At 36.6% G+C, this 15,413-nt stretch overlaps 1 protein-coding gene across 2 annotated transcripts in view; it reads right to left on the bottom strand.

The window, feature by feature from the left end:
- The window catches only part of CDKAL1 (CDK5 regulatory subunit associated protein 1-like 1), a 715,588-nt gene that overhangs the window by 171,107 nt on the left and 529,068 nt on the right, over positions 1-15,413 (bottom strand). For both annotated transcript variants that reach the window (XM_011962766.1, XM_011962767.1), the window contains one exon: positions 365-545. In XM_011962766.1, the coding sequence (XP_011818156.1) occupies positions 365-545 (181 nt within the window). The remainder of the gene's footprint in view (positions 1-364; positions 546-15,413) is intronic.

Genomic DNA, 15,413 nt, shown 5'->3' with positions numbered 1-15,413 from the left:
CACACCAACATGGCACAAGTATACATATGTAACAAACCTGCACATTATGCACATGTACCCTAGAACTTAAAGTATAATAATAATAATAATAAAAAGAAATTTATCACACTAGAAAAAAAAAATTCCCATCTCCCCAAGTCATCTGAATTTTACTGTTCAAAAGAAGAAAAAGTGATTATATTTTAGTTGCCTAAGGTCATTTACCTCATCCATGGCCCCCTGGCCCCTGACCCCAACTTGGAAATCTCTTCATATTTTGTAATTTAAGGGTTATAACATGAGCAAGTTGGGTGAAGGTAAGCAACACAGCTGCATTTTTATAGCTACTGGCAAAAAACAATACCTTACAAGAAAAAGATCTTACCACTTGTGCTGGAACTTGTTCCATTTTTGCAGCAGGAGTTCCTGGTCTTGGGTAAAACTGATTAATAAAGAGGCTTGGGAATTTGTACTCTTCAACAAGTTTCACTGTTTCTTGAAAATCCTGATCTGTTTCTCCAGGAAAACCACAGATAATATCTGTAGCAATAGTTATTCCAGGAACTCTAGAAAATAATAAGACAAAAATGTAACAACTTGACTATAAGCCATAATTATTCTATTTCCCTGATATTTTAAATACAATTTTTATGGTAATTAAAATTTACTTTTATAAAAAGCGCACGTGCAAATAGTTTTACAGAGTCCTAAATACCAAAAGTTTAAAATGAAAAACAGTGGCTGCCTGCCATTCCCAGGGAAACCTATCTTAAATTCTTTTAAATGGTTCTTTGTTCTTTCCTCTATATTTAAAAACAGATGCCAATTCTGCCATTTCTAGATTTACTAATTTTTAGGCAATAAGTTACTAACTTCTCTGTTATGGTAAATGAGGCTTTAACTCTTGAACTACTATATCCCTAATCTTCCAAATAAATCAATGAACAACCCCTAGTTAAATCAGTAACACAGTACTTCCATTGGTATAACTGCAAAGATAACTTTCACTATAGAGCCAACTAGTATACTATTCAGTTTTGTTTTTCCACAATGTGTAATTTTTCCTAGAGTTAATAATTACTTCTCTTTTTTAAAACATTAGCTTAATGTTTTAAATACCTATGCTGATGTTTTCCAGACTCCATTAGGCCTATCAAAATCCAACACTGTCTTCTAAACCTTCTACATATTGTATGGAAATGCCATTCCTTTCAGGTGTGTGTTGCTTTTATAGTGAACTGGCTATCATCCTTGAATGTTGCTTCTTGGTATCCTTTTCTCAATAATCTTTTTTCCCCGGATTCTATGTCCTCTTAATTCTTGATTAACTCCCTCATTCTGCAGCGATGTGCTTTCTTTCAGAAGCTTCATCAGAAAGATACCAGGGAAATTTTGTTGTTGTCTTTGCATGCATGGTCTTAGGCCATACAACTGATCAACATTTGGTTGTGTGTAGCACTCCAAGTCAAAAAGTATTATCCATAAAAATTTTGCATTGTTCCTCTTTTTTTAAGCTGAAAACATTGCTAATGGGATGTCCAGATTAACTTGGATACACACTTCTTTAAATGTGCCCGCATCACTCTCTTTTTAGAAGTTTTTATTAACTTTATGCTTAATGTGATAATATGCCTTGGATTGGGTCTTTAAATCTTTGTACAAGGTATAGTCTAGAGACTCATGGGCTTTAGGAAGAGGAAGTTTTCTGATATTATTTCTTTAATAATTTTTCTCTCAGGGAATCCTCTCTTTTGAATGTTGAAACCACTGGGTTGATCTCTTAGCTTTTTCTCTCTTTCATCTCTGCCCTTCTATTTTCTGGAAAACTTACTTCAGCATACCTTCCAACTATTTTATTGCAAAAAAAATTAATTCAATATTACTATTTACATTTCTCAGAGTTCTTTCTCTAATTTTCCTTTTCACAGCATCCTGTTTAGGGATACAGTATCTTTTCTTATTTATCTGAGGATGTCAATTAAAGGTTTTTGTAATTTTTCTTCTGTTCACTGCGATTTGTCTTTTGGTTTCTCTCATTCATGGTTGAGACTTTCTACCAATAAAGAACAATTCTTGCTTTCCTTTCATATTTAAGAGCAAAGCACTAAAATCTTTTTGTCATTGAGTGATTAGGTAGCAAGCTGCCTTTATTTTTGATAGGCCCAAATGTTGGCATCTTGGAAGTCATTTCTTTGTGGCCATTTAATGCCTCCATAAATATGACACAGACATTGTTCTATTTTAATAGTATAACAATAACAGAATTACATTAACTTATTTAGAAATCCAGTATTACTCCGAGTCCATAAACAATAGGGAAAATGGCTCCAAACGTCAAACCATAAAATATCAACTTTCCTATCATTTAAACAGGCCAGATGCAGTGGATCACGCCTGTAATCCCAGAACTCTGGGAAGCCATGGTGGGTGGATCACCTGAGGTCAGAAGTTCAAGACCAGCCTGACCAACATGGTGAAACCCTGCCTCTACTAAAAATACAAAAATTAGCTGGGTGTGGTGGCAGGTGCCTGCAATCCCAGCTATTTGGGAGGCTGAGGCAGGAGAATCACTTGAACCCAGGAGGTGGAGGTTGCAGTGAGCCGAAATGGTGCCATCGCACTCCAGCCTGGGTGACAGAACAAGACTTTGTCTCAAAAAACAAACAAAAAAGGCTGGGCGCGGTGGCTCAAGCCTGTAATTCCAGCACTTTGGGAGGCCGAGACGGGCGGATCACCAGGTCAGGAGATCGAGACCATCCTGGCTAACACGGTGAAACCCCGTCTCTACTAAAAAAAAATACAAAAACTAGCCGGGCGAGGTGGCGGGCGCCTGTAGTCCCAGCTACTCTGGAGGCTGAGGCAGGAGAATGGCGTAAACCCGGGAGGCGGAGCTTGCAGTGAGCTGAGATCTGGCCACTGCACTCCAGTCCGGGCCACAGAGCGAGACTCCGCCTCAAAAAACAAAACAAAACAAAAAAAACAAAAAAACAAAAAAACAAAAAAACCCAGTTCTACATGAAAGAATGAAAACAGTTTATCAAATTAAGATATACGAGATATTTGGGGGCATAAGAGGGAACAAGGGATATACCAATGAGGATAGTAAAATTATTATATTCCTAATATAGTTTCATAAAAACAACAGCTTTCCATATTTTCTTCACACACTACTTAGCACCCAGTGTGAAAGAAGCATGACAAATCTATTTTTTAAAATATTTTGTTCCTAATTTATTATTGGTCTCACCTAGCTATTGACTGGGTTGAACTTCAGTTAATAAGTTCCAAGGACTGGAACTTTTCTCCTTGATGATAAATAGAAAAAGAGACAATATTCACGCAGAAGAATAAAACAGTATATTTGAATAAAAACTTAAATTTTTATTGTGATATAAACATATTTTTCTTCTTTAAAGGTAATTATCAAAATTACATTTGAAAAATCACAAATATCATATGATTTTACATGTAAGCTATAGATAAAAAGACCATTTTTGTAGAGTAAAACATGTAGAATAGCTTTTCGGCTAGCTAGTTCAGCTAGTTTTATACTTGCCTATTCAATAACTCTGATCAAAAGGTCTACAACTAAAAATTAAAGTAATGGATCACAGCAGATCATAACAGAGAATAGTCCATCTCTCCTAGAAAATTTTAAAAAATAAATCGTAGAAACTGCATGGGAAATACTGTAAAACACAAAGGTTATTGTCCTCACCTATGAATTAGAATAAGTTTGGCACTGGATTATGGGGTATTCCCACAGGAAAGTACCTTACTGATTTTCCCTCTATCCTTCTTGATACATTATGGTGGAACCCAGTGTTATGCAACACCTGCTTACTTTGGCCTTAAGGGTCATAGTGACAAAAAAGAAACCTTTAAAGAAGTCATAGTAAATGTTAGGGAAAGGGATTTTCAATGCATGGATATATTTGGCAAGGTAAACAAAAAGTTGCCTGATAGCAAGGGAGGAGGCAGGCCACTGTGAATAGTAACTTATACTAGCCAATATTGAAAAGTAAAAGCAGTTTAATGGTTTCAAAGTATATAAGAATATGAACTGATTGCTTATAAAATGTTTTTAAAGTAGAGATTACACTTTAATGTTAGATGAGGCTGATCTATACATTAATTTTATATATGCAAATGATCCTACTTATATTCTTGAAAATAATTTGACTCTTTAGGTGAACCAACTGAAATCTCATTTACACTGCTGATTTCCCTAGTAAACAATTCTCTTCAGTATGAGAAAATCAAAGAAGTCTGAAGTGGAACAAATTCTAAATTACTAGTATATGATTTAAATGGCTAGGAGGAAATTAAAAGGGGTGTAAAACAGAATATTAATTCAAATATTTAAGATGCTAATTCTAGGTAAAAGCTAGTTTTGAGATGACACGAATTTTCAAAATACTAAAAATTTTAAAATAATCATTTCCACAAACTTTTTTAAGGTGTAAGTGTAATGTATGTAACTACTAAGTAATATATTATTCAATTTTAGGAACTTTATATATGTTTTCATACTAGTATTAGAAAATACTTCTGAAAAGAAGATGAAAATGAAAATGTTAATTTAGCTTAAACAACAGGAAAATTTTGGCGTGTTATTTCTTCTGTCCTATATTTACTGGCAAAATGGGTTTATTAAAGAGCTTGGGAATGGAGTAAGAAAGATTCCAATTATGCATCTGACCTTGTCAGAAGCAGTGCTATGATTACTTGTAAAGATATATCAGGGACATGTAAAGAACAGGCAAACTATTTGTTGGCTGTAGCCTGGAATTTAAGAAAGCCATAAATATTTTACAAGTTAATTATTTCACCTTGAATAAAAATACAAACATACACATACCCCACAATTTAAACATTCATCTCAAGATTTTTATTTGCCATTTGGTGTTTCACTGGCAAAAATATGGAAAAGAATAATTCTACTTTAGATCAATAAATTATGAGCTTCAAATTCTACATGTGAATAAAGTAGGACTAATACACATATTAATTGTCTCAAAAGACAGAGAGAAAAATGATCAGCAAAGGACTAGACTCATCAAAATTAGTAGACATAAACAAAACATATGATTAAAAGAAATACTTTTTATCCTGTGGAGGTTTATTCTAGGACAAATATTCAATACTTTTGGAGAAAAAAATGAGGTAGGTAGGGGAGAAAAATATCTTCAACTGAATGAAAATGAAATCATAACACATCTAAATATACGGTATGCAACTAAAGCAGTGCTTAAAGAAAAATCTATAGATATTAATTTCTGTGTTAAATATAAAAATCTAAGCTTCTACTTCAAGAAGCTAACAAAGAGAAAAAATCAAATCAAAAGACAAAATAATAAAGGTAAAATAAGAAATCAATGAAATAGAAAATACAGAAAAATCAATAAAAGTAAAAAGCACATCTTTGAAAAAAGTCAATACAATTAATAATGTACTAGTTAGGCTGAGAAAAGAAAAGAAGATACAGATGTCCAGCTTTAGGCATGAAGGATGGAACATCACTACCGATGCTACCAACAGTAAAAGGATATTAAGAGAATATTATGAACCTTATGCGAATAAACACACAACTTAGATAAAATGGGCAAATTCTTTGAAAGACATAAATTATGAAAATGGACTCAAGAAGAAACCAGAAACCTGAATATTCTTTTATCTATTACAAAAACTTGTAATTTAATACCTTGCCACCCAAGCAAAACTACACAAAACAAAACCACCAAAGACTAAATGGTTTCATGGTGAATTCTACCAAACATTTAAAGAATGATAAAATCAATTCTACGGAAACTATTTCAAAGATAGATGAGAAAGAAACTCATTTAAGAGTCCAGCATTACCCTGTTATGAAAACCGCATGTTCTCACTTACAAATAAGTAGAAGCTAAGCTATGGGTACACAAAGGCAGACAGAATAGAACGATGAACTGTGAAGACTCAGAAGGGGGAGGGTGGGACAGGAGTGAGGGATAAAAAAAATACATATCAGGTACAGTGTTCACTACTTGGGTGAAGGGTACACTAAAATCTCAGACTTCACCCTATATAGATCATCCACGTAACCAGAAACCACTTGTACCCTAAAAGGTACTTAAAAATATTTTTAAAAGCCAGGGAGGGGCCAAGATGGCCAACTAGAAGCAGCTGCCATCAGTGGCTCCCACCGAGAAGAGTGAAAAGGGTAAGTGAATCCTACACCTTCAGCTGAGGTATCCAGGTTCTCTAACTGGGACTGACTAGGTGGTTGGCACAACCCATGGAGAACGAGGAAAAGCAGGGTGGAGCAATGGCTCACTTGGGAGCTGCATGCGGCAAGGGGAGCTCTCACCCACAGCCAAGGGAGGTGGTGAGTGATTGTGCTACCCCACCCAGGAAACCATGCTTTTTCCATGAATCTGTGCAACTCATGGATCAGTAGATCCCCTGTGAGCCCATGCCACCAGGGCCTTGGGTCCCAAGCACAGAGCTGTGCTCAGCAGACACTCAGGTTGCAGCCAGCAGCAGCAGGCTAGAGACTGCCTAAGATGACTGAGTTCCTAGGGGTGAGGGTGGTTGCCATCACTGCAGCCTCAGTCTGCTGTTTTCTTCTGCTGGTGCTAGGAAGACTGGGCAGTCTGGACCAGGAGGAACTCCCCACAATGTGGCACAGTGGTTGTGGCAGACTGTGGCCAGACTGTTTCTTTAGGTGAGACCCAGATCCATTCCTCCTCACTGAGTGGGGCCTCCCTGTGGGAATTTTACCAACTCCAGCCAGTAGTTTACAGAGAGAACTCTGATCTCCCTGGGACAGAGCCCCTGAAGGGAGGGGCAGCTGCAGTCTCCATGGTTCAGCAGACATAGTCTTTCCTGCCTGCTGGCTATGAAGAGGCCGGGCACTCCAGATGATGAGGATCCCCCTCAGTGCAGCAAACCTGCTCCACTAAGGGGCAGCCAGAGTGCTTCATTAAGCAGGTCCCTGATCCTGTGCCTCCTGACTAGACCCCCACAACAGGAGTCACCAGACACCTTATACAGGAGGCATGCCCCCGGCATCAGGTCACTACCACTATGGAAAAGAGGTCCCAGATGAAGGAGCAGGCAGCCATCTTTGCTGTTCTGCAGCCCCAACTGGTGACACCTCCAGGTGAGGGAATTTATCACCACCAGGCCTGCCTTGCAACAGCTCCTGAAGGAAGCACTAAATATGGAAAGGAAAAACCACTACCAGCCCCTACAAAAAGCACACTGAAGTACAAAGACCAACGACACTATGAAGCAACCACATAAACAAATCTGCAAAATAACTAGTTAGAGTCATGATGACAGGATCAAATTCAAACATAACAATATTAGTCGTAAATGTAAATGGGCTAAAGGCCCCAATTAAAGGACACAGAATGGCAAGCTGGGTAAAGAGTCAAGACCCATCAGTGTGCTGTATTCAAGAGACCCATCTCACGTGCAAAGACACACATGGGCTCAAAATAAAGGGATGGAGGAAAATTTACCAAGCAAATGGAAAGCAGCAAAAAGGAAGAACTGCAATCCTAGTTTCTGACAAAACAGACTTTAAACCAACAAAGATAAAAAAAGACAAAGAAGGGTATTACATAATGGTAAAGGGTTCAATTCAACAAGAAAAGCTAACTGTCCTAAATATATATGCACCCAATAGGGGAGCACCCAGATTCATAAAACAAGTTCTTAGAGACCTACAAAGAGACTTAGACTCCCACCCAGTAATAGCGGGACACTTTAAAACCCCACTTTCAATATTAGATCAATGAGACAGAAAATTAAGAAAGATATTCAGGATTTAAACTCAGCTCTGGATCAGGTGGACCTGAAGGATATCTACAGAACTCTCCATGCAAAAACAACAGAATACACATTCTTCTTGGCACCACATGGCACTTACTCTAAAATTTATCACATAATTGGAAGTAAAACATTCCTCAGCAAATGCAAAAGAACTGAAATCATAACAAACAGTCTCTTAGTCCACAGCATAATCAAATTAGAACCCAGGATTAAGAAACTCCCTTAAAACCACACAACTACATGGAAATTGAACAACCTGCTCCTGAATGACTCCTGGGCAAATAACGAAATTAAGGTAGAAGTTTAAAAGTTCTTTGAAACTAATGAGAACAAAGAGACAGCATGCCAGAATCTATGAGCTAACACAGTGTTAACAGGAATATTTATAGCACTAAATGCCCACATGAAAAAGCTAGAAAGATCTCAAAACAACCTCTTAACATCACAACTAAAAGAACTAGAGAACCAAGAGCAAACAAACCCCAAAGCCAGCAGAAGACAAGAAATAACCAAGCTCAGAGCAGAACTGAAGGAGAAAGAGACACAAAAAACCCTTAAAAAAAATCAACAAATCCAGGAGCTGGTTTTTTGTAAAAATAAAATAGATAGATTACTAGCTAGACTAATAAAGAAGAAAAGAGAGGAGAATCAAATAGACACAATAAAAAATGATAAAGCAGATATCACCACTGACTGCAAAAAATTAAACCAACCATCAGAGAATACTATAAACACCTCTATGCAAATGAACTAGAAAATCTAGAAGAAATGGATAAATTCCTGGACACATACACCCTCCCAAGAGTGAACCAGGAAGAAGTTGAATACCTGAATAAACCAATAATGAGTTCTGAAATTGAGGCAGTAATAAATAGCCTACCAACCAAAAAAAGCACAGGACCAGATGGATTTACAACTGAATTCTACCAGAGGTACAAAGAGGAACTGGTACATTCCTTCTGAAACTATTCCAAACAATTGAAAAACAGAAACTCCTTCCTAACTCATTTTATGAGGCCAGCATCATCCTGATACCAAAATCTGGCAAAGGTACAATAAAAAAAGAAAATTTCAGGCCAGTATCCTTGATGAACATCGATGTAAAAATCCTCAATAAAATACTGGCAAACCGAATCCAGCAGCACATCAAAAAGCTTATCCACCATGATCAAGTCAGTTTCATCCCTGGATGCAAGGCTGGTTCAACATATGCAAAACAATAAATGTGATTCATCACATAAACAGAAATAAAGACAAAAACCACGTGATTTTCTCAATAGATGCAGAAAAGGCCTTTGATAAAATTCAAAACTCCTTCATGTTAAAAACTCTCAATCAACTAGGTATTGATGGAACAGACCTCAAATAATAAGGGCCATTTATGACAAGCCCACAGCCAATATCATACTGAATGGGAAAAAACTGGAAGCATTCCCCTTGAAAATGGACACAAGACAAAGATGCCCTCTCTCACCACTCCTATTCAACATAGTATTGGAATTTCTGGCCAGGAAAATCAGGCAAGAGAAAAAAACAAAGCATATTTAAATAGGAAGAGAAGAAATCAAACTGTCTCTATTTGCAGATGACACGATCACGTATCTAGAAAACCCCATCGTCTCAGTGCAAAAACCTCTTAACTCAATAAGCAATTTCAGCAAAGTCTCAGGATACAAAATCAATGTGCAAAAATCACGAGTATTCCCATATACCAACAATAGACAAGCAAAGAGCCAAATCATGAATGAACACCCATTCACAATTGCTACAAAGAGAATAAAATACCTAGGGACACAGCTATCAAGGAAAGTGAAGGACCTCTTCAAGGAGAACTACAAACCACTGTTCAAGGAAATAAGAGAGGACACAAACAAATGGAAAACCATTCCATTCAGCCAACAAACATATGAAAAAAAGCTCAACATCACAGATTATTAGAGAAATGCAAATCAAAACCATAATGGCATACTATCTCACACCAGTCAGAATGGCGATTATTAAAAAGTCAAGAAACAACAGATGTTGGTGAGGCTGTGGAGAACCTCCTAGAACCAGAAATACCATTTGACCCAGCAATCCTATTTCTTGGTAAATACCCAAAGGAATATAAATGATCCTTTTATAAAGATACATGCACACGTATGTTCATTGCAGCACTATTCACCATAGCAAAGACATGGAATCAACCCAAATGCCCATCAATGATAGATTGGATAAAGAAAATGTGGTACATATACGCCACGGAATACTATATAGCCATAAAAATGAAAGAGATCATGTCCTTTGCAGGGACATGGATGTTGTCAGAAGCCATTATCCTCAGCAAACTAATGTAGGAACAGAAAACTAAACACCACATGTTTTCACTTATAAGTGCGAGCTGAACAATGTGAACACATAGACACAGGGAGGGGAACACACACTGGAGCCTGTTGAAGTGGGGAAGAGTACCAGGGAAAATAGCTAATGCATGCTGAGCTTAATACTTAGGTGATGGGTTGATAGGTGCAATAAATCACCACAGCACACATTTACCTAGGTAGCAAACCTGCACATCCTGCACATGTACCTCAGAACTTAAAAAAAAGTAAAAAAAAAAGTAAAAAAAAAAAAAAAAAACAAGAACAAAAAATTTTTAAAGAAAACCAGAGGAAGAGATTAGAATTAAACTATAGACCAATATCTCTCATACACAAAGAAACAAAAATTCTTAACAAAACATTGGCAAACTGAACCCTGCAAAATTAAAAAAACGATTATATATCATGACCACTTTTTGAATCCAAGAAAGATAAGGTTGATTTGATATGGGAGTATCAATTAACGTAATGTACCATATAAAAAGAATAAAGGACAAAATAAAAACCACATAATGATCTTAACAGATTCAGAAAACTTTTGACAAATCCAACACCCATTCATGATTTTTAAAAATGCTTTTCCATCAGGATTGATAATAAAGCAAAGACTTCTGCTCTCACTTCCTCAATTTTCTAGTCAGTCCAAAAAGCAAGGAATAGAAATTAAAGGCATATATGTTTAAAAGAAAGAACTTTTTTTTTTTTTGGCAGGTGACATGACCTTGTATGTAGAAAATCTAGAGAATCTAATGAGCCTACTAGAATAAGTCAGTTTAGCAAAACTGTAGGATACGAAATCAATATATAAAAATCAATTGCATTTTCTATACTAGTAATGAACAACCTGAAAATGAAATAAAGAATCCAATTCCATTCACAATAGCAAAAAAACTACTTAAGAATATCTTTGAGAAAGAAAGGTAAAAGTTGTATGCCAAAAACTGGGAGAATTTAAAGAAATTGTCTTAAAACTTGATGAGGGAAATTAAAGAAGATCTAAATAAATGGGAAAACATATAATTTTCATGGATTAGAAAATTCAGCATTGTTAAAATGGCAAGCCTCTCCAAATTGATTTATAAAGTCAATGCAACTCTATCAAAATAACAGCAAGTATTTCTGCTGAAAATGGCAAGCTGTGCCTAAAATTTATGCAGAAATACAAATGATCTGAAATAGCCAGAACAGTTTTGAAGGAAAAAAAAGCTGGTGGAATAAATGAACCTGTTTTAAAGACTATAAAACTCCAATAATCAACGCAGTGTGGTATCAGTGTAGGGATACATCAATGGAAAAACATAGAGTCCAAATATATACCAATTCATCATATATGGTTAATTAGGTTTCAACAAAATTACCAAAGCAATTCAATGAGGGCGGGAAACAAAGCGTTTTCAATAAATAGTACTGAAACAATCAAACACCATATGCAAAAAAAACCCACAAATTACTAAACCCTCCACCTAACATTATACACAAAAATATTTCCATGTGCATCATAGTCTGAATGTCAGATATAGAATTATTAAACATCTAGAAGAAAATATGGGAGGAAATCTTTGTGACCTTGGGTTACGCAAAGATTTCTTGGCGATAGTGCCAACACCAAAAGTGCAATCAATAAAAGTAAAATTTGATAAACTGAGAAATTTAACTTACTCAAAAGATACCCTTAAAAAATGAAAAGAGAAGCCATAGAGTAGAATAAAATATTTGCAAATCATATATCCAAAAAAAGATTTGTATCCAAACTATATTGCGAACTCTATGACTCACTAACAGGAAGACAACACAATAGTACAATGGGCAAAAGATTTAACCAGCACTTCACTAAAGAAGATACAGGAATAGCTAATAAGTACATTACAATTTGCTTAACATTGTCACTAGTCAGAAAAATGAAAGTTTAAACCATGTAAAATGCCACACATCCAGTAGAATGGCTGTACCAAAAAGACTGAAAAAAAAAACAACAGATATTAGTAAGCATAGAGAGAAACTGAAGCACTTATACATTGAAGGTGGGAATTTTAAATGGTGCAGTCACTTTGGAAAACAGTCCGACAGTTTCTTAAATAGTTAAACATACACTTACTGTGACCCAGCAATTCTACTGTAGGTAACTACCCAAGGGAAATGAAAATGTAAGCTCACACGAAGACCTATACTTGGATTTTCACAGTAGCAATCTTCATAACTGCCCCCAAACTGGTAACAGTCCAAATGTCTATCAGTTGTTGAATGAATAACAAAATGTGGCATATCCATATGTGGAAATTACTTGCAAATAAAAAAGAGCCAACTACTGATACACACATTAACATGAATGAATCTGAAAAACATTCTTAAGTAAAGGAAAGACGAAGGATTGCTTATTGTGATTCCATTTATAAGAAATATCTAGAAGATGACTTAGAATAGACAGAAAGCAAATCAGGCTTGCCTGGAACTGTGAGTAGAAGCAGGGACTGGCTGCAATTGGACATTAGGAAAATTTCTGACAGAATGAAAGCATTCTAAAACTGAATTGTGATGATAGTTGCACAACTGCATTAATTTACTAAAAATCTTCAAAACACTTACATTGAATGAATATTCTGTGTTCTCTAAATTATCCTGCAGACTTAATGATGTAAAAAAAAAAAAAAAACTTTCTGAAGACAGAAAGATAGCATGAATCTTCCATAACATACTCTTCTAATAAGTTTTACTGAGCACTTACTATGTGAGACTCAATTATATTCTCTTATATATTTTTTGTAGAGATGGAGTCTTGCTTTGTTGCCCAAGCTGGTCTCAAACTTGGAACCTCAAATGATACTCCCGCCTCAGCCTCCAAAAGTCCTGGGATCACTGGTGTGAGGCAACTGCACCCGGCCAAGAAGTCTTAATAGTTGAACTACGAGAGGGTGTAGTCAAATAATTAAATGTGGACAAAGGAGCAGGTGTGGTGGCTCATGCCTGTCGTCCCAGTACTTTCAGAGGCCAAGGAAAGAGGATACTTGAGGCCAGGAGTTCATGGCCAACCTGAGCAATAAAGCAAGACCCTGTCTTTACAAAAAAAAAAAAAAATTAAAAAAAATTAAATCAGCCAGGTGTGGTGGTGTGTGCCTATAGTCTCAGCTATTCGGGAAACTGAGGTGGGAGAATCACTTGAGGCCAGGAGTTCATGGCCAACCTGAGCAATAAAGCAAGACCCTGTCTTTACAAAAAAAAAAAAAATTAAAAAAAATTAAATCAGCCAGGTGTGGTGGTGTGTGCCTATAGTCTCAGCTATTCGGGAAACTGAGGTGGGAGAATCACTTGAGCCCAGAAGTTTGAGGCTTCAGTGAGCTATGATCGTGCCACTGCACTACAGCCTGGATGACAGGGCTAGACTCCACCTCTTATAAGAAAAAATAGACAAATCGGGACAAAGGGCAAAATAAAAGGCAAGGAATAAACGAATTATGTTCAGAGCATGAAATCATGAAGGACTTGAAGAAGGAAAGCGTAGATCTACCGCCCAAGTAAAACATCATATAACAATAGGGAATCATTCTATTTATATTGAAAGAGAAAATTCAGGAAGAAACAATTCAACATCTTCAAATAAATTTCAGATTTTTTTCAGCATCTCTAAATTTATTCTCATAATTTTATTAAAAAATTCTTAAATTACCTGCTCTAAAAAAAGAAAAAACACTAAAACATTTAGATGAAGGCTGAAAAGCCATAATGAGTGACTAAGACAAAGAAAGTCTAGTGTGACCTGGGCGTTCATTCTTATTCTTTTAATATGACTGTCTGGGAGAAACATCTTCCTTGCATAACTAAGATGTTCTACCACTAACTAGCTACATGATCTTGGACAAACTATTCAGCTTTAGATGCTTCCATTTCTTCTTTCATAAAATGGATATAGTAAAAGTATTCATAGATTAGGTTAATGAGGTAATAGATGTACTAATTGCTCAGGATGGTGCTTCCCATATAGTGGGTATCATGTATCAGCTTTATTATTGTAACCTTGTCAGAGAGATGATAACACCTGTCATTTATTATGTAACACTAAGTGCCAGGCAATCTGTTAACAACTTCATCTTGTTTAATATAACTTTCTCATAATATAGATTCTAATCCAGTTTTCATGAGAAAGGGGGAAAATGCCATTAGGTGAAGAGGTACAGTAAATTGCCCATGATCACAGAATCAATAAATAGTAAAGGAAGCATCTGATCTGAAGCTTCTAATCAATACCCAAGGTAGTCCTTATCTCTTACCCATGTCACTGATGTGCTGATAGCACTGATGTACCATAAGCACTGGCTGCTCATAAGTTCATGAAAACAAAACTTATTATTACTATTTTGGTGAGACATGGTCTCACTCTGTCACCTAAGCTGGAGCGCAGTGGTGTGATCTTGGCTTAGTGCAGCCTCTATCTCTTGGGTGCAAATGATCCTCCTGCCTCAGCCTCCCAAGTAGCTGGGACTACAAAGTAGCCGAGATTACAGGTGTGCACCACCACACCTGGCTAATTTTGTTTATTTTTGGTTGAGATGAGATCTCATGACATTGCTCTAGTTTGTCCTGAATTCCTGAGCTCAGGTGATCCAGCCAGTGTTTACATTCTGCTACTTTAATGAGACCACATTTACACAGGTCACATTCCCTTTCCTAATTGGTTTTCTACACTGTCATGCCCACCTTTGAGTGGCGTCTTCGCTTTAACCTTTTTTGCATACTCACAAACCAATCAGCACACACTCCCCATTCTGAGTTCATAAAAGGCCCCAGACCCAGCCACAAGGAAGGAACTTTCTGCCTTTGGGTAGGTGACCATCCCCATGTCCCCTCTCGGCTGAAAGCTGTTTCACTACTCAATAAACTTCTCTCCGCCCTCCTCACTCTTCAGTGTCCAGCGTATCCTCCTTCTTGGGCACAGTACAAGAGCTCAGAAACTGCCAAACACAGGTACAAGCTGTAACAGAGGCAAGCTGGGGCACGCCAGTGTGCCTGAATGGGGCCCAGGCAGGGCGTTGTCAGCCAGAGGTCCCCGGTTTGCAAAGCAACCGAGAAAATAATGCCTACAATCAATATTAGGCAAAATCTATATGCTAATATACAATTAACATATTAATTATACATAATATTTATAATCAAAGATAGCCTTTCAAGGTATCTCCCTAAAAAAATTTAGTAGCAGTTAGTTTTTTAATGATTCCTTCTCTTTGAAAGTAATAAAACTTTTAATAAGCAAAAATAAAAATC

Source organism: Colobus angolensis, unplaced genomic scaffold, assembly GCF_000951035.1.
Source record: "Colobus angolensis palliatus isolate OR3802 unplaced genomic scaffold, Cang.pa_1.0 Scaffold6, whole genome shotgun sequence".
Lineage (NCBI taxonomy): Eukaryota > Metazoa > Chordata > Mammalia > Primates > Cercopithecidae > Colobus > Colobus angolensis.
Note: the sequence above shows the minus strand (reverse complement) of the source record. Positions and strands in the feature narration are given on the sequence as shown.